The sequence below is a fragment of the Botrytis byssoidea genome, assembly GCF_014898295.1.
Source record: "Botrytis byssoidea strain MUCL 94 chromosome Unknown BBYS_003, whole genome shotgun sequence".
Lineage (NCBI taxonomy): Eukaryota > Fungi > Ascomycota > Leotiomycetes > Helotiales > Sclerotiniaceae > Botrytis > Botrytis byssoidea.
In genome coordinates, this window is record NW_024065844.1 from 700,570 (window position 1) to 719,500 (window position 18,931).

The 18,931-nt window shown below is 44.3% G+C and overlaps 7 protein-coding genes across 7 annotated transcripts; 6 read left to right on the forward strand and 1 right to left on the reverse strand.

The window, feature by feature from the left end:
• Window positions 1-580: 580 nt before the first annotated feature.
• Window positions 581-1,348, forward strand: EAE97_001663 (uncharacterized protein; the record flags this gene model as incomplete). The annotated part of the gene is made up of 1 exon (XM_038872174.1): window positions 581-1,348. One exon carries the CDS (start codon window positions 581-583, stop codon window positions 1,346-1,348), a length of 768 nt encoding a protein of 255 aa, XP_038736732.1.
• Window positions 1,349-1,830: 482 nt separating this feature from the next.
• On the reverse strand, window positions 1,831-3,562 carry EAE97_001664 (uncharacterized protein; the record flags this gene model as incomplete). The annotated part of the gene is made up of 4 exons (XM_038872175.1): window positions 1,831-2,787; window positions 2,971-3,054; window positions 3,109-3,174; window positions 3,227-3,562. 4 exons carry the CDS (start codon window positions 3,560-3,562, stop codon window positions 1,831-1,833), a joined length of 1,443 nt encoding a protein of 480 aa, XP_038736733.1.
• A 653-nt stretch (window positions 3,563-4,215) lies between these two features.
• Window positions 4,216-5,313, forward strand: EAE97_001665 (uncharacterized protein; the record flags this gene model as incomplete). Its single annotated transcript, XM_038872176.1, has 1 exon — window positions 4,216-5,313. One exon carries the CDS (start codon window positions 4,216-4,218, stop codon window positions 5,311-5,313), a length of 1,098 nt encoding a protein of 365 aa, XP_038736734.1.
• Window positions 5,314-6,124: 811 nt separating this feature from the next.
• EAE97_001666 (uncharacterized protein) lies at window positions 6,125-10,268 on the forward strand. The gene is made up of 4 exons (XM_038872177.1): window positions 6,125-6,354; window positions 6,415-7,142; window positions 7,191-10,200; window positions 10,254-10,268. The coding sequence occupies exons 2-3, from the start codon at window positions 6,606-6,608 to the stop codon at window positions 9,810-9,812; spliced, it is 3,159 nt and encodes a 1,052-aa protein (XP_038736735.1). The 5' UTR covers window positions 6,125-6,354; window positions 6,415-6,605; the 3' UTR covers window positions 9,813-10,200; window positions 10,254-10,268.
• A 363-nt stretch (window positions 10,269-10,631) lies between these two features.
• Window positions 10,632-12,120, forward strand: EAE97_001667 (uncharacterized protein; the record flags this gene model as incomplete). Its single annotated transcript, XM_038872178.1, has 3 exons — window positions 10,632-10,775; window positions 10,832-11,599; window positions 11,656-12,120. 3 exons carry the CDS (start codon window positions 10,632-10,634, stop codon window positions 12,118-12,120), a joined length of 1,377 nt encoding a protein of 458 aa, XP_038736736.1.
• A 729-nt stretch (window positions 12,121-12,849) lies between these two features.
• Window positions 12,850-15,467, forward strand: EAE97_001668 (uncharacterized protein; the record flags this gene model as incomplete). Its single annotated transcript, XM_038872179.1, has 3 exons — window positions 12,850-13,213; window positions 13,381-13,526; window positions 13,584-15,467. 3 exons carry the CDS (start codon window positions 12,850-12,852, stop codon window positions 15,465-15,467), a joined length of 2,394 nt encoding a protein of 797 aa, XP_038736737.1.
• Window positions 15,468-16,504: 1,037 nt separating this feature from the next.
• Window positions 16,505-18,454, forward strand: EAE97_001669 (uncharacterized protein; the record flags this gene model as incomplete). The annotated part of the gene is made up of 1 exon (XM_038872180.1): window positions 16,505-18,454. One exon carries the CDS (start codon window positions 16,505-16,507, stop codon window positions 18,452-18,454), a length of 1,950 nt encoding a protein of 649 aa, XP_038736738.1.
• Between the last annotated feature and the right edge of the window lie 477 nt (window positions 18,455-18,931).

Here is an 18,931-nt window from a genome sequence, read left to right on the forward strand (position 1 = left end):
ATAGACAAGACATTGCTCATTGCTCATGGCTTTCTCGTGTGAATTTCGTACCTTCGTACCCTCGTACTCCTTCCTCTACTCCGTATCTATCCAGCGAGCCAGATAGTAATCATCACCTGCCGGTACTACGCAAGTAAAAACCTGCTAATCCACACTAAAACTTTGTTTTGCTGCTGCGCCGCTGCGCCATCATTCGCCTCCACGCAAACAAGTCAATATGACCCTTGCCAGGCCGGGACCACCACTTTTAATGTCCGGAAACCACTAGATACAGATTACACATTATCAAAGCTCCAGTTCTTTTACAGCCCAAGTACAAAGACAATTAAAAGCCCTCTTCATTTTCTGGAAAATATCTCTTCTCTATCAAGTTTTCAATCAAGAAACAAATACATCTATCTACCTACCTCTCTCTCTCTCTCTTCATACATACACTCAAAACGTCAAAGTGTAAACTAAACGACATATAAGAAACTCGTCTATCAAAACACTCTTCTTCCTTCACCGAAACTCATATCTTCTTTCATTTAACTACAACCACAACTACAACCACAATACAATTCAATCACAGATCACAACCATGTCATCTCCAACTTCCCCAACTGGAAGTACTCTTTCTTCGCGCAGAGGATCCCACAAATCGCTTTCCCTCGATCTCTCCAATCTCCCCCCTCTCTCACAACCCACACCTCCATCTAACACCCTCCTCATAACGAATCTCAAAGACAGCGAGATCTTCCGCGCAGACAATCTCCAATCTATCAAAGAACTCATCAACACCTCGGCCCCCATCCATTCCTGGGCCCCCTTGAAATCCTTCTCCCGCATCATCGTCTCCTTCTTCTCCGAAGAATCCGCCATCCGCATCCGCCAAATCCTCGACGGCGAAGAAATCATGGGCGAGCGCATGCGCGTCTACTTCGGCCAGCCAACCTCCATCTCCCCAAAAGACACGCATCTCAACCTCCCCGACGCCGGAAAACTCTTCTTCATCTCCCCCCCTCCCTCGCCTCCCCACGGCTGGGAAATGAAAATGGAAGATGCCCCCAACAAGCAAGTGCACGCCGAAGATCTCGCCGAAGCCCTCGCGAAATTGCATCACCGACCCACCACCGATTTGCCCGCGAGCCCCATGAGCGATAATGGCGAGTCGTTGAAAAATGGTCGCGGAAGAAGCGCGAGCACGACTACCATCTATGATCCCCAGGCTCATGGACACAGTCCCAATCTGCCTGCGATAGCCGTGGAGGATACCACGGGAGAGGATTGGGGCGTGTCTCCGCTAGAGATGGAGAAGCCGATCTTGGCGCATACTGCTAGGCCGCCTGTTGAGTTGATGGAGTTTTAGATGCGAGTAGGCATGCGGAGAGATGTGTATATGAATATGATGGTAGTCTAATTTGGAGAATTTTGGAGAGGGCATCTTTTATTTTTGGTCGGCTTCGGGCATTTCATTGGCGTTCGCTTGGGGTTGAAGCAAAAAGATTATTCTCATTGCGTTTGGTTGTCTTCTTAGGTGCATTGCGAGGAGTTGAGAAGCCAGGCGTGGCGTTACATGAGATAGTAAATGCTACGGCATATGGCGCGTTTGTATGATACATGAGAGGAGCGAGGAGAGTTTAGGGTCTAGAGAAGATCCATGATGATAATCATGCGAAACACAAAAATATTCTTCTAAATAAATTTCTCAAAAGTGCTCTTTGATTTGAATGCTAAATTGTAATGCGAAGTTGTAACGCGATGCTTTCCGCTGCTGTGTACAGAGAGAAAGCAATAATGATACAAGATACTACAAAAATACAGTCCATGATTTCCCTTCCTCTGTACTCCTCATCCCCACAGCCAAAGCACTCGCTTTCCCATTCCCACCACGCCCATCACCAAACCCCTCAACACTTTCCACACTACCCAACTTCCCGCTCCCACCCCAACAACCGCCAATCCGACGGCCTTCAAATTTCTCACCTCCACACTCCCCTTATTCTCCCCTTTCACAAACTCCCCCAACTCCGTTTTTGTGGTAAACTCCGGTACATACTGCATTTCGAAGCCCGTTTCCCCTGCAATCCCCACCGTCGGGCTATGGATTACCATTGGCAAGACCCTTCTTAAGAAGACGATTTGTTTGCAATCGAGGTGGTTAATGCTGCGGTAGAGATAGCTGATTGTCATGTGGAAGATGCATTGGCCTGCGACGAGGATGTAGTAGTATATGGGAGGGTTACCGAGGCCAAGAGCATCGGAGAGTAAGTGGCCGTTCAGCCAGCGAGCGTTGGCTTCGAGGAAGGCGCGGGAGGGGTAGGCTGGGGCTTGGTTTTGGAGGGAGAGGATGATGTTTTGGGCGAGAATTTGGGAAGTAGGGGAAGGATTGATTTCGGTTAGCAGGAGAGATTCCATGATGGTTTTTGCCGAGGTAGGAGTTTCGAAGAAGGAAGTTGGGGTGCCGAGATAGTGGGCGACGAGACGCCAGAGAGCAACGTAGTCAGTTATTTCTTGGGGGCGGAGAAAGATGCCTTGACGGGGGAGAGAGAGCCAGACTAGAGTCGTGGAGAAGGTGCCGATGGTTGCTATGCTGTCAAGGTCATTGATGGGGATGCCGTGATCTGTGATTGAGTAGTAGGAGGGCCTTTCTTTGGCTAGAGCTAGAATGCGGCGGCGGACAGCGGCATGGAGCAGACGGACTTTTATGGAGGATATGTGGCCTGTGCCACCGGGTTTGATGGCTTCAAGGGATTGAGTTACTTGAAGGAGGAGCTGGGTCGTTTCGAACATTCTTCTTCTGGCTGACTATTATTGGATTAGATGAGAGGGGAGAAAGTTGGTAAACATAGAGAATATTTGAAAATTTAGGCCCAATGTAGAAAGTATGCTTTTGAAAGGAAGTCCACCAACGGCAATTTACTGAAACTTTTCTAGTAGAAAACATGAAAGTCCAAGCAATGCAATGCAATTTCAATGTATCGTATTTACCTTTGCAGAAAAGCCACCAGTCCTAGCTAAAACCTCTGTAACTCTAGCTGCGCCCATTCCACCGAGTAATGACTGATATGCCAACTTTAGAATATTGAATCAGTATCTGCATTAGATGAACGAGTGTAGGTAACATACTCCAGTCAATACAGCACCTCCATATCTATAAAACACTTCCTGACCTCTTTCGATTTGTTCCCAGTCCTAAATCTAGCTTGAGCAAAGTCACCGATACCAAGGGCACTAAACCACTCACAACCCAATCCGGTATTGTATTAACTTCATTCCATAGTTCCCCGAGTTTTTCATCTTCGGAAGCATGATCTCTCAACAAGACATACAAATCTCTTTTGGGTAGTTCTTTGCCTTCCTTTCCCTTCGGAATCGTACTTTGATTTCTGGGAAGTTCTCCTGATGTGGGTGGCGATAGTTTGTCCAAAAGATTTAAGCATTCTTCAGCTAGAATATCGTATGAAAACTTCATGGGATGCATTTGCTCTTCTGTCAGATGATCAGGGGTCCATTGGAAGGTATATCCCCAGGCGTGGCGAGTATTCTCATCATTTCGACGAAAAGGATTAGGTAAAGCCATGTAAACGACAATGCGAGAAAGAATGAAGAGAGCACCTGAAATTTATTGAACAATGAGAAAAAAGAACGAAGCTATTCTTTTTTTTTATTTTAAAAGAAACACTTGTGAAAGGGTAAGAAAGTCTTTTGGATTTGCCGGAAGCATAAATGAGAATTAGATCCACAAACGCCTCACTCCAATTTATTCACCTACGGGTAAAGTCGACATCAACATCATAGATATTTTGACAAGTACGCTATTTGCGTATCTAAAAGCTAAAGGTAGCGTGCCTACCTAGGTAATCTAAAAAGCAGGAAACCATACCCTGACTGGTGAATATGAAAGAAGATGAGATGGAACATATAAGACGATTACCGATAGATTGTATATCAACAGTCAAGATGTATCAAAATGCATTGATGATCAGTCTTGACGGGAATCAATGATGAGACTCACTTAGGTCGATGAAAGAAGTGAATGCGCGGACACCGTTGATGTTCGGATCAAGTGATGACTGGACTGGCATGGCTGACAGATTGATCGACTCGGATAAGCATCTCGATAAGAAATCCTAGTCAAATTCCTAGGCGAAGATTTTCTTTTCCATGAATTCTGATGTTTCCTATTGCCCGTCTATAAACTCACATTATTTCCATTGAAGAATACAAATAGTCATGTCTTGTTCTTGTACAACCAAAACTCTTCGATTGTTTATTCGCCATGTAGCCCACCTTGATCTGGCTGCATCAAGCACTTCCATCCACCATCGACCGCAAAGAATTAACATTCGAAGGTTTAATGCCCCCTCAGTCTCATATCCATCTTCTTCATACTCGAGAGCATATTCGTCGGTGTATTCATCTCAACATATCAGAAGTAGTGATGAAGATGCCCCTATCGAAAAGCAAGAAGAACTCTCATCTGCGACGGAAGGGCACAAGAATACTACACAAAGTGATATTGATTATCTAGATAACCTGTTCATGGAAATTACGCCAGAATCGATAGATGCCCTTGCTGCGGAGACACGATCTGAGTTGGCAGATTTTCAATCAAAAGAATCAAAGGAATCGAAATTACCGTGGAAAGCCGAGAGGGCAAGTGAATCGACCCAACCAACAGAAATAATGGAGGAGTCGTGGGTCCAGAGAGAACCGATAGACATATTCTCCAAACCGTTGAAGAAGGCAAGGTGGATTACAGATGAGGAAAAAATCAGGTTTAGAAGCATCAAAATCGACAACGCAGTATCACATTCCCCACAAGCCAGCACACCGAATAGAAACATGGTGGATGATGGTTGGGTCCCTCCGAAGCGTCAAACTTGGATGGAACAAAAAGCAGCATTGAAGGAAAAATTCCCTGAAGGTTGGAAGCCGATGAAGAGATTGTCGCCGGAAGCGCAGGCAGGGATTCGAGCATTGCATGCTCAATACCCTGAGCAATATTCAACAGCTGCATTGGCCGATCATTTTGAAGTATCTGCAGAAGCAATTCGGAGAATACTGAGGAGTACATGGGTACCGAAGCCAGAAGAGGAAGCCGATCGTGAGAGAAGATGGTTCCAAAGAGGGAAGAACATATGGGGTAAATATGCTGAATTGGGAGTGAAACCGCCCCGCAAATGGAGAGAGGAGGGTATAGGTAGGGGTAAGCCGGAATGGAAAAGGAAAGCAGCTCCTGTCCTTACAACTAGTCGACCTGGGAATTCGGAACCTCGAAGGCCAGCGACCATCAGTCTCGATGACGAAATGGAGGATAGGATCTTTTGAGCATTAATTATTCTCGAATGTGTATAATGACAATGTAAGAATATGAACAAACCCACTCGTAGGAACGGGACCATATATTGATCGACAAATTTTAATTGCCCTGCTACCATCTTATTGATATTGCATCCAACGTATATCTAGGTAGACTAATATTACTCAATCTTAAAGGTCACGAGGGTCTTTTGGAAGACATTATCAGATAGCATGGCCGTTATTACTTCTCAGACATGCTCACTACTCTCTCGTGTCTATCATTGGTAGGTCATCTGTGTGCCATGTAAGTACGACGGAAATCAATCAACGATACTTGAACACATATGTGACACTGCTTGTTGATCTTTAATAGATGTGAAGTCGGACTCGAGAACGAACAGCTGGAGGCCTGTCTAGCTACCTAGCTACCTAGCTACCCAGCTACATTTGATAGTTTGATAGTTTGATAGTTTGATAGTTTGATAGCTATCAAATTATCTATCAAATTATCAATGTCCATTAAGATATGGTTCAACCAATTTGTTGGCAAATAAACCTAAAATGGACCAATAACATTCTGGAAAGATCCCAATTGGTGGTCGAGTTCCTCGAGTAGATCCATTCCCGAGCCTTCCCCTGATTAACACGACCCTGTAAACAAGGGCAAGGGTTAGACACAGACCTTTACTTTCTGGTTTTGGTCAAATTCCAGTGCATCAAGATTCAAGACGGTCCACGGGTAGACACCGCATATTAACATTCCCCAGTAAATTATGATTCTTTGCATGTCACGATAGGATAGGGCAAAAGAAGAAAAGAAGAAAAAGATAGGGAAAAGAGGTGGTTTGGGCTGCCACTTTTTGGTTGCTAATATTCTAGTTTTCTGTTTCTGATCTTTGATTTCCTTAGGTACTGCTCGTTCTCCTCGTTGTGTCGTCGTACTAAAAATACCGTAACAAAGTTGATCAATGTTTTGAGGACTTCTTATTAAAAGTTCCTTCTTTCTTCCCCTCCCTCCCACTTTCACTCTCACCCTTTTTCCAGATCTGATCTGATCTGATCTAATCGGTGTGTAAAGGAAATCACGATAGGAAAATTCAACGAGCTAATCAACGTCATGATCCCTAGGCACTTTTTGATTTTCTCTTCTTCATGATACCCAAATTTTCTTTCGAGGCGCACAAAACTCAATTCGTTTCCCAAATTTTAGAAAGGTTGAAGCACCAAATCAACATCCATCTACAAGCACTGGACGAAGAAGAGAGCTTCGACCACTGCATTTATATTATCCCGGTGTTTTGTTTCATGAACAGTCGATAATGGCTTCGACACCCATCAATTCAAGGACCTTCGCTGCGAACACAAAACCTGGTTTAAAAGCTAGTCCTTCTCCATTCCCACGAACCCCGCGCCCCTCGAATAAAAACAGGAATCCCTACGAGTTAGGATTATCATTGAAGAAAATAATTGGAACTACAGTATCTTCTCCACCATGTTTCGACTGTCTTTCGACATCTCGGATATTTGCATATACAGCTGGGGCCGCAGTAGTGGTTGTTGACATTGATGATGAGGGGAAACACTCTCAACGTTTTTTTCGGGCTTCTCCAACAGCAGTCGCCGCCAATACATGTAATATAGCTCTAGGTGGACCTTCAACACCTGCCAACAATGCCAATGACGGCAGAAACGGGAAAGGGTTTCGAGATGCTGCAATCCCATATGCTCCATCCACTGCACATACGAGTTTAGAATCAGGTGACTCTTCATCAAAGACATGGTCAAGCAGGGAAAGGATTAAAGCGGCTACATGTGTGTCTATTAGTTCTGATGGTCGCTTTTTGGCTGTGGGCGAGGTAAGCAGGTTTGTACCGATATTTGTGTATTGACTGATAAGGATATAGACAGGATACGCCCCCAGAGTTTTAATATTCTCTTTACAAGACAGTTCTTCAGATACACCGCTCGCTATTCTTACCGAGCATACATATGGTGTCGCCGCCATATCATTCAGTCCTGATGGCAAATATCTTGCCAGCTTAGGTAATGTTAACGATGGATTTCTTCACGTTTGGTCCATAAATCCAAAGAATGGAACAGCGAAGCTACATTCGAGCAACAAATGTACTAGTTTCATCAAGCAGATGTTGTGGTTGGGAGGGAATGTAGTCACTGTGGGAACTCGCCATATAAAAGTATGGAGAGTCGAAGATGGCCGATGTCCCTCACCAAAACAAAAATTTGCACTTGACGGTACACCATTACCACTACCAGTACAACCAGCGCTCAAAACTCTTACTGGCCGGAACTGTTTACTTGGGCCATTAGTGGATGCAACGTTCACTTGTGTAGCTTCTTTGTCTGACCACAGGGCCATTGTCTGCTCGGAAAAAGGAGATGTTTGCCTCCTGGACAGCACAGAAGGCCAAAAACTGATCAAAGTTTTGAGCACCGGATTTCCCGTCACATGTATAGCTATTGAGATGGAAACTCGGCAGGTAAGGATAGGAGGTCGTAATGGCAAAGTGAAAACGGTATCCTTGGACACACTTCTAGCTCCATCTACTCCTCCATTGTCACCCCTTCCATCAGATGAATCTAATGACGAGATTGACCCTGGCCATTTGTGTGCTATGGGCTACGCTGGAGGTAATTTCGTTACGATTGATTCCAGACATACGATTGAGATATGGGGGAAAGACGACGAGGACGCTGATCATGGGTTCCAAAACACACTTCAACCCGCTCACGGCGACGCAGTAATGGGTGTGCAACTCTTACCCGAAATCAATCAGATGGGAGCAGCATTCCTTACCTGGTCGGTCAATGGCAGTCTTGCCTTTTGGGACTTGCATGGTAACAGCAAAGGATCGATCACAATCGGCATAGATCAAGTGTCTATAGAAGAAGAAGCCGCCAACTCATGTCAGGTCGTGAGAATATCAAAGGATGCCTTGTTTCTGGTGTCTGGAGATAAGTACGGAGTTTTGAAAATATTGGATCCATCCACGGGTGCATGCACTTTTGAGACACGTGCTCATTCGATCGAGATTCAAGATATCACCATTTATGAGGATGATACATCAACGATGATAGCGTCATGTAGTAGAGATCGGACCATTCAATTGTTCCGTCTTGTCTCAGATAAGTGGGAGCTGGTACAAACTTTAGATGAACATACTGCTGGCGTATGCGGTTTGTTCTTCGCCGAGAATGGCGAGAAACTCATATCTTGTGGGATGGATAGGACAATCCACATCCGGCAACTTGTAAAAAAAGAAGTAGCAGAAGGAAACGCGCTGGCTGCTGTTCCAGTCCGTATCATCACCTTGAAAGCTGCGCCTGTCTCGATGACGCCCTGTCTCGGTCCTCAAGTAGGTAATATTGTGGTGTCTTTGTTGGATCGCACAGTAGCTACATACGAAATAGCCACTGGACGCCTTGTCAACTCATTTCGAGCAACAGATTATGATGGAGCAGACGCTGTCGCTCTGGACTCTCTTGTAATGGGTGCACCTAGTGTACTTTCTGGCAAGCCTAGTACAATTCTCGCTGGTGTCTCGACTACTGATAAGTCTGTTCGTATCTATGACTGGAGTACTGGATCTTTCCTAGATCGCGAATGGGGGCACACTACTTCCGTATCAGGTGTCACACTTCTGGAGAACATCGATTCGTCGTCTAGAGTGTTGATAAGCACAGGGCTGGATGGCACAATCATGATGTGGGATATTGCTTCTAATGCCACCGCCTACTCACAGAATCAGCCTGAGTCAAACGACGGCACCCAAGATGAGACACCACCAAAGGATCCACCGACCTCGCGCCAGCCATTGAGAAGGGTTCTATCGAAAGCTGAACTTGCTGAGTTTCAACGAGCGTCACCAACAGCTACTCCTCCTGGGTCATCTTCGCCACCTCGGGTAATCAAACGTAAGACCTCGAAATACGGCTTGGCGAATCAGAACCCTACATTATCAATTCCATCTGTGCAAGCTGTGCCATCTAAACACTTCGCATCTGCATCAGATGATACAGGACGTAGATCGTATCCAAGGAACAGATCTCGGAGTCCAAACAGTCCTCAAACAAGAGAGGTCAGACGTCCTTCGACGGCGTCGGTAGACTTACGGGGCCGGGGCAAAAGTTCAAGCACTGGCATAACTGAATCCGGATCACTTAACATGGCGACAGAGCAAGCTTGTCGAACACTTAGAGCGTACCGAAGAAAGCTCTTATCTACTGAAACTATAGATGAAGAGTGTCTAAAGGAGCTAGACCAGGAGTTGCGACTAACCTCGGTAGCACTGGGGGATAGAAGCCAAAAGTCTAGAACTATCAGCGAGACAGTTTTAGCAGGAATACTTGACCAATATTCCGACAGACTGGTTTCCATGTTCGACGAGAAGTTAAGATTGAGTCAATTGGGCCCAAACAGAATGGTAGAATCTCCTACTGAGATGGTCGAACGCCCAAGAACGGCTGACAGATCCAGTGAAGATGGAGAGTTTCTTGATTGTCATTGATTGTGTGTTTCGTTTGTTCTGCTGCATCGATTTTTGGAGGCGTTTGGAATACCTTACTCTTTTTGGAAGTGTTGCAGGCGTTTGAGAGGAAATACACTTTGCATTGGGGTCATCGTTTGCATGGCACGAGGTTCTATTCTACTTTAGGGCGTCTGCATAAGTTTAGGGTGGGATAAAAATTAAGCTGCAACTTATTCCATGACGCATATGGCCGAGGAGTTTTCAAAAAGAAGGGAGAGGATAGGCAATAGAACTATGGAGGAATGGGAAAATGGCCTGTTTGGAGTAGTTAACTTCGTGGAAAACAATATATCAAGGACTGCGAATCAGTCGTTTTGTCCATCATGCACTTTTCACTCGTCGAGATCTAATTATCATACTGTATACTGTAAGCTTGACCGATTACTAAATCCATCAATCAAATGCGAGACTAACGGATAGCCTCATATAATCCTGCAAATAACCGGAGTTCACCAAACACCTGCAGACTTCAAACTCTAGGAGAGGCTGCAGATGGATGATCAATCAATCAGGAGTATCCATCAGCCTTGTGTACATTCACGTGATCTTATTCAATCGGACCCACCGCTTACCTAGTAATTACCAGTCGCGTTTACATGTGCAGCCAGCCTTCCGCGAAATTATTCTCAGAAATTCATCTTGAAGCTTTAAGAATAATTGATTTTGTGCCAATCATCATCGATTTAATTCCACCTTGTAATATTTGAGAAGAAGTTTAATATTCATATTTGATCAAATATTTTACGTATTTGATATCAGTAATTACTACCTATATCTGACTGCAGTTAAATCGCGAATATGGTAAACCTCAGCGATGTTAAGGGAAACTCCCGCGACAATCGAACTTCTACGCATACACATATCAAAGGTCTTGGACTTCGAAATGATGGATCTGCTGAGAAGCAAGCCGGTGGATTTGTTGGTCAAACTGCAGCTCGAGAGGTGGGTTGGTATGCATGATGGATGATAGAGCTTTAACTAATATATCCTGGTTACAGGCTTGTGGTGTGGTTGTCGACTTAATTCGTTCCAAAAAAATGGCTGGCCGAGCTATTTTACTTGCAGGAGGACCTGGAACAGGAAAGACTGCTCTCGCCTTAGCTATCAGTCAGGAACTTGGAACAAAAGTACCATTCTGCCCCATCGTCGCAAGCGAAGTATACTCGACGGAAGTCAAGAAAACAGAGGCGCTCATGGAAAACTTTCGACGAGCCATTGGTCTGAAAGTTCGTGAAACGAAGGAGGTCTACGAGGGCGAGGTTACAGAGTTAACACCAGAGGAAGCTGAAAATCCATTGGGAAGCTATGGAAAGACCATCAGCACATTGTTGATTGGATTGAAGAGCGCCAAGGGCCAAAAGAAGTTAAGATTGGATCCAAGCATCTACGAGGCTATACAGAAAGAAAAGGTTACAGTTGGAGATGTTATTTATATCGAAGCCAATACTGGAGCCTGTAAACGTGTTGGCAGATCGGATGCGTATGCGACCGAATTCGACCTGGAGGCGGAGGAGTATGTGCCAATACCAAAGGGCGAAGTTAACAAGAAGAAGGAGATAGTACAGGACGTTACTTTACATGATCTCGATATCGCGAACGCCAGACCTCAAGGTGGACAAGACATAATGAGTATGATGGGCCAGTTGATGAAACCAAAGATGACAGAAATTACGGAGAAATTAAGAGCGGAGATTAATAAGGTGGTCAACAAATACATTGATCAAGGAGTGGCAGAGCTTGTTCCAGGTGTGCTTTTTATTGATGAGGTATGTGTCAAAGCCTTCAATACGCCTTCCGGTTCTTGATCATTAACAAATTATAGGTTCACATGCTCGATCTCGAATGCTTCACATATTTGAATCGTGCTCTCGAATCAACGATTTCCCCAATCGTGATTCTCGCTTCCAATCGTGGCATGTGTACCATTCGTGGTAGTGAAGATTTGATCTCGGCACATGGAATTCCATCTGATCTTTTGGCTCGTCTTTTGATCATTCCCACAAATGCTTACGAGGCGGATGAAATCAAGAGAATTCTCCGTATTCGAGTTACAGTTGAAGGTTTAGCCATAACTGAAGCTGCATTAGATAAACTCACAGAACATGGTTCAAGAATTAGTTTGAGATACGCATTGCAGCTTCTAACACCATCTAGTATTTTAGCGCGAGTAAGCGGACGCAATCAAATTGATGTCCAGGATGTAGGGGAGTGCGAAGATTTATTCATTGATGCACGGAGGAGTGCAGCTATTATGAACGGTGAAGCTGGTAATGGGTTCATTTCATAATCAATTCGCTGCGGCTGATGCAGTTCATCGACTGGTGTGAGAAGTTGATTGGCATGGTCACATCATTAGTGCATTTGCGGGAGCAGTTCACTGGTGTGACTATCAGTGTAACCTGAGAACAGGGGTTTATCTAGAGCTCGTCGCTTGCTTTTGGCGTCTAAAGGGGGTGTCCAAGGTTTCATGGTTCTGTTTGCGGATATTATGTAGTATCTCCAAAAAAATTTCTAATTGGCATTACATTCCTCATACCTCTCCAAAATTGGCCAAAAAAGCATTCCAATTAGGTTTTATTTAGTAAGCATGAAATTATATACCCGTTACCAAGCATTTTCCTAATTTTGATTTTCTATTTCTTGGGATTTACTGGGAGTGAACATTGGTAACGGAGCTCACTAAAGACAAAGGAAAACGCATGCGAAACTGCAGCTGTGCAGTCTTCCCGAGACAACAAAGACACCAACACTTTGCCATAATGCCTAGAATGCCTAGAATGGACAGAATGTCACAACTAGAAGTTGATTATGGATGAATTGAGTTATGATAGAATTGTCCTTTTCTTTATCCAGTCGCAATGCATACAAAGCATTTCGTCACTGTCAAGAAGGGCATTCTACCCTTCCATTCTTTCCTCTTTATTTTCCTTTCTATCTATTATACTCTGAAGTTCCCACTTGATATCAACTTTCAAAACTTGAGCTTTTTCCTCATCTCGTTTGAAAATCAAAAATCATGTCAATTATGGCAGAAGTACGCAGAACCAACGGCAATGTTGATAGAGATGCTCCTCGGTCTCCCGTTAGTATCTCAACAGATTCTAGTAGGAGGAATTCGTTGAGACCAATTCTCCCAGAGAAACACTCAGAGCCTCCAACTCCAGTTTCACCTCCACCTTTCGACCGTTTGTCAAGAAAACGAGCAGCATCACTCGATATTGAAAGTGCGAGTGCAAGCCAACCACGAATCGGAGATCTTGCATTGAATAGTGCGAGCACAAGCAATAGCATTGGAGGCCCTTCCCCTATTTCTGATACGCCAGCCACAGAACAAGTGTGTCTTTGTCAACCAGACCCAAAGATACCACGACCTCGAAACGGTGCGTGACCTAAAACTTTTCTTTGACAATGATGATTGACAATAATCGTATGATTGGATATTGAGAATGGCTGCGGGAGACCCTATGTTTACCCTAGCCTTTGTTTATTCATATAGGATTCTTTGTCACCACTACAGCATCGAGAAGCTAACAATTTCCCTTTGTAGCATTTATCCTTTACCGTCAACATTATCAGGCACAAGTCGTCGCCCAGCATCCCGGTCTTGCAAACCCCGAAATATCAAAGATTATTGGAGAACAGTGGCGCGAGCAAGCACCCAATGTAAAAGAGGAATGGAAAAGACTCGCTGAAGTAAATAACATAGTAGTCGCCCGTGATCATAGACCATGCTGATTTTGTGGTACCTAGGAAGAAAAACAACGTCATCAAAGACAATATCCTAATTATCGTTACCAGCCGCGCAGAGCAGGGAAAACACTCGGTAATCGTCCACTAACTTCAACATCGGACGATCCCATTCGGTGTCCGAGATGTAACGGACGATACATCTCAACGCCAAGTACACCGTTGACACCCTTCACGCCGGCCTTTGGAGCTGCCGTTCCTCGTAACGATAGACTTCTTCCGCCATTCAGCTCAAACAATCAGGCCCAGAAGTCCCAACAGTCTCAGTATCAACCCCAGCTCGGCGAACTTGAAAGACCCCGCTATCTATCTCAAATTCCCGGCAGCGGTAGAGTAGATTCTCCACGTATAGGTCCACCTCCCCAACAAATGGTTAGGCGACACCCATACCCTCAACCCCTCCATACCCATCATGAACAGGATCAGGATATCGAAATGCAGTCTGCCTCCCCAGATTTTAAGCGTCGACGTTTCACCAATGATCCGAGAGTCTATCCACAACCATCTCCGATGGTTTATTCAACCCCTCAGCAAGGTTTCGCTCGCAACCAACAAATCCCAATGTCAGCGGGTCCCTTCCGGAATCCTCCTCAACCTCTTCCGGGTCCAAGATCGGGTGCAATGGGTCCACCACAATCGGCTCCAATGCGTAGCACACATATGCAACAGAGCATGACACCCACTTACCGCAATCGGACCCCTACATTCGACGAATCTCTCCGTCTGCCTCCCCTCCAAACCCAACTTCCCACCACTGCCACTACATCCACTCATCGTCCTGCCGACCGCGACATCCGGAGCGAAAGTAGAGAGTCCCAAGCTCGTAGTGTTGAGGCCATGGTCATGACAATTCCCTTCTGGAACAAGTTGAATATCCTTTCGAAGATTTCGCCGCCATTAGCGGCGCCAGGTCCAACGAGTCCTGCGCAGGATATTAGAGGCGCGGTGATTGCTGTTGAGGGAATGGAAAAGGGATTGATTAGGGAGGTGGGAGATTTTATCCGTGGACATCTAGAAAAAGATGCCAATTGTATGGTTCGGACTTGGATGACGGGATCCGATGCTCGTCAAGAATCGAGGGATATAGCCGTGGATGAAGATGCGGATACTGAGATGCGGGACGTCTTGGGTGTGCGAGCGACAAGAGAAAAAGGAAAGGAGAGAATAAAAGGAAAAGAAGAAAACAAACATGAGATGGTGATGGATATGAAAGACCTCCAGGAAAAAGAAGAGTCTTCTGATCCTTTCGTCGAATATCTCTCGACGATTTGTCAATGGCATCGAAATTCATTACAGATTACGAAATTCATCACGACGGTTCCTCCTTCTTCTCCTCGCAGAGATAATTCTACTGCTTCTTCGACTCCTCAATCGTCAGAAGCATCACAGTCGTCTACTCCGCATAAAAGAACACCGATAGCTCTTATACCGCATGGATATTCTCTTACCTTGTCAGATGCGTATTCGTTAAAATTACCGATAAATGATAGTTATGCCCCGATCGATCATTGGCAGTGGATGGCTACGCTCTGGAGAGGAATTGTAGGCGCGGATCTTACGGTGTTTGTGAAGGGAGTAGGGAGGGAGGAGATGGAACGATCTGGAGGGGTGGAGTGGCTGGTTGGGAGAGGAATTGTGGTGAGAATATTGGTTTCGGAGAAGGTGGGCAGAGAGGGCAGTTTGCCGGGGGATAGAGAATGTTTGGGGAAAGGCAGTACGAGTACGGTGGGCAGTGGAGGTGGAGAAAGAGAGAAAGAGGGAAGTGGAGGAAAGGAAAAGGAAAAAGAGAAAATTAAAGGGAAGATGGATGAAAAGACACGTCGGCGTTTAGGGTTTGAAGTCGGCGAGTGGGTGAGAGGGATTGATGGGGGTTGGGGACGAAGCTGATGCTTCTTATCCTGCGTGTCGCGGAAGTTTATACCCATTTATTCATAAAAAGAGATGTTTAGAAGTCAGTGAGTGAGTGGATAAGAGTCGATTTCGTCAGTGTGTACAATCAATTCTTCTCTTTGCATAATTTCTTTTCTCTTTCGCATCCATCAGTATCGATATCTGTTTGGGCATTTAGTTCTCTTTCTTTTCTCTCATTACTTTACTTCTATTGTATGTTGATTTTTTCATTCAAAATTTGGGTCGTGAGTCGAAAGATGGATGCTCGGTAATCATGTAACTAGTATTGCTTCTTTGTATCTGTTGGATTGAAGGGTTAGGATTAGATAGATTTCAATAGTCGACTGGAATGAAGAACGCTATTGTTGATATGAATTCTTGATTGTGTTGTGAATTCAAGAGGAAAGTTCTTTGTTGTATTGTTTTTTGTTGGGAGTTGTGGACTTCATTGTGATTCGGATATTTGGGTGCCAGCTAATCGGGTAACTCTTTTTTGTTTAATCTCTATTTCTTTACCTTGCGTCCTCAATTTTAAATCTCTTCTAGAATGCGGCAGCTACGAGACGGGACTTTTATACCTACTAGGTACCTACTAGATATGTATTAAATAATCTGTACATTTCCCTATCGAGAATCCCAACCTTGTCGCTCCTTCCCCATTTTGCTACTGTATTCAAGTGATCAGTCACTTCTTTCCATCTACGTTCCTTTCTGTCAAAATGAAATATCTTCAGATCATGGCTCACTAAATGCGTATGGGCTAAACTTCGATGCCTAGTAGCAACTTCCTTAATCGAAAAAAATCTGGAGGAAAGATGCATCACAATCTGCATCACCCAAACTCAGCTCCTTTGAATTCTTTCGCTCTTACAATAAGACTCGTACATCAAATAATCTCACTGCATTGCTTATACAGTAATTTTGGTATCCTTAGATAACTATTCGCACTTCAAGTTGAAGTGTTATTCTAAAGTCGAAATCTATATCTGTATCTGTATCGATTCATCCATTCATTCAGCATTTCTCCCACGAACATGGCATCTTCCTCCGTCCACCAAGATTCTTGGCTCAGTCCTAACTTTGCCACCCCAATCCCAACCGCCTTCGACAATCACGAGATCCCACGTTCCATCTCTCCTCTCTCATTATCTCATAATTTCTATTCTCCAGCTGCTCTGCAAAGATCTCCTCTCTATCCAAGCCCCAGGCTAGCTACAGGTCTCACGAAAATAAGATACAAAGACAGCAAATACAGCAAAAAGGAAATGGTATATCGAGCTATCGATGACAAGATTGATCTGGTCAGATTTTTGCAGGCGTATGAGAGTATACTTGCTGCTTTTGGCGTAGAGACGAGAGAACTGTACGGCGAAAGAGAGAAAGAGAAGCTGGATGTTGCTGAACGCATTGTTTATAGGTTATTTTGTGAGTTTTTCCTTCAAGACAAAACCCAGCTTGAAACGGGGGGGAATGGTAAAAATGCTAATTATCTGGTCTCGACAGGGAATGATAGGAACTATGCGGGAAATAGAGGAAGTGGAAGCGTGCCTTTAACGCGTGCCAAGGCGGAGAATCAGGTAGTGGATACGCATACAAGTACCTCGCGGCTACTGAGAGTTACGGCATCGGAAGTAGATGCTATAAATGCGATTGTGGATGAAGCATATGAAGGTCTTCGTATGGCCACTGGACCAGTGATTGATAATATACTTAACAAGGGTAAAATTACTTCAACTATTACAGAGGTAAGAGAAGTGAGAGAAGCGGTGGATGGAATGGATCTATTGGTAAATGAAACCGCAAATTCTACGCATGCAATTGTCGAGGATGATCTTTGCGTTGCTGAAAGACTAAAAACTAATACCAGTGCCGAAAAAAGCCTGATCATTCCTCAAGTCACAGAAGTAGTTGAGGCACCCATTGAGATTGATATGCCGTTGGTGGGATTCGTCAAAGATGGAAGTCTGGATGAAGAACCTACTATTTTCGCAAACCATGTAACCAATATCATGGACGAGAAAAACCAGATCTTCTCTACAATTGCAGAAGTCACAGAAGCACCAAGAAGTTTTTCCCTGGCTATAAGGTCCAAGTCGACTAGTGATTATACAGATTCTCCTACAGTTGTTTCCATCAAATCAGAAACCGATGCATCTATGGAAACCCTTTACGAACGATGTATGAAAAGTCCACAGATCCTACTCCTCGGAAGATGGGGCCGCGAGAGATACAATGAATGGAAAAAAGATAATTCTGGAGCTCAAAACGAAATCGCGAAACAAGAAACTTTTCGTCTGATGGAATTGAAACACCAACTCTTGCCGCTCAAATCGGGAAAACGGCCTTACACCTATAGCTTCACATCATTCACTCAAAACCATATAGATTCTTCAGCTCTTCAGCTTTGGAGCTTTAACCCAGTTGAAAGAACCGAAGTACTTCTCAACGTCAAATTGGTGTGGAAATATGAAGCATTCATTCTCAAGAGCATCACTGTGGAACCGCTAAGCCTTGATGACTTTGCTGCGGATGAGACTAAAGGTCGCCAAGCACTGGAGAATGCATATAAGTTCCTTGGATTCTGGGACTGGTCGGTTCGATCTCCTTGCAAGGGAGAGGCGAAAGCAAAACCTATGCATCAAATTTGCTCGCAATGGCTTGATCCTAATGATATGTTCCGCAAAGCTTATTTCCAAAAGAGGTCAGTTTCTAATACGTCGGAAAATATTAGAAGAAATCATGAGGGCAGTGGCAGTAGAAATGTTGGAAGTTGGAGGGGAAAACGTACGGTTAGTGGTGCCAATTATATTGGGGGGAAGAAAAGGTGTGTGAGTGGGAGTTGGTATGGAGGGAAGAGGAGAAAGATTAGTGGGCATAGTGATATTGAGAGGAATTATGGGAGGAGAAAGAACTTGAGTCAAGGACGGCGGATACTCAGAACAAAGACGGCAATAGAGATGTGGGATGCTAGAGAGAATTTCTGAAGTGAAAAGGAGATAAAGGATTGGGTGCTTTTCAAGGTAAATAGGACACAGACAGAAGCGTTGTTGAAAATAAGTTGGATTACCAGTAAGGAGGTGATTATTAGTACTGTCGCTACCGGTATTATCAGAGTATTATCTAATTGGAAGAAAATGTGATGTTGTTGACGTCATCAATCTTTGGCTACAACTATTGTTACGCTGTAGCTATGGTTTGACAAATGCGACAAACATATGTTGTCCATATTATGGAGTCTTCTTGGGACAAATAGTGACAAAATTTAAGCTTTTAGTGCAGACTGCTAGTTTTAAGAGCATATTGTATAATTTTACAATGATCTGCACCTGAAATTAGCAATCTATCCCTAAAACTAGCGATCTGCACTAAAACATTGAATTTTGTTACTATTTGCTATGACTCGTTAAAAACTAACTTTACGAATAGTTGAATTTGGGAAGGAGATAATAACTAGACTCGCA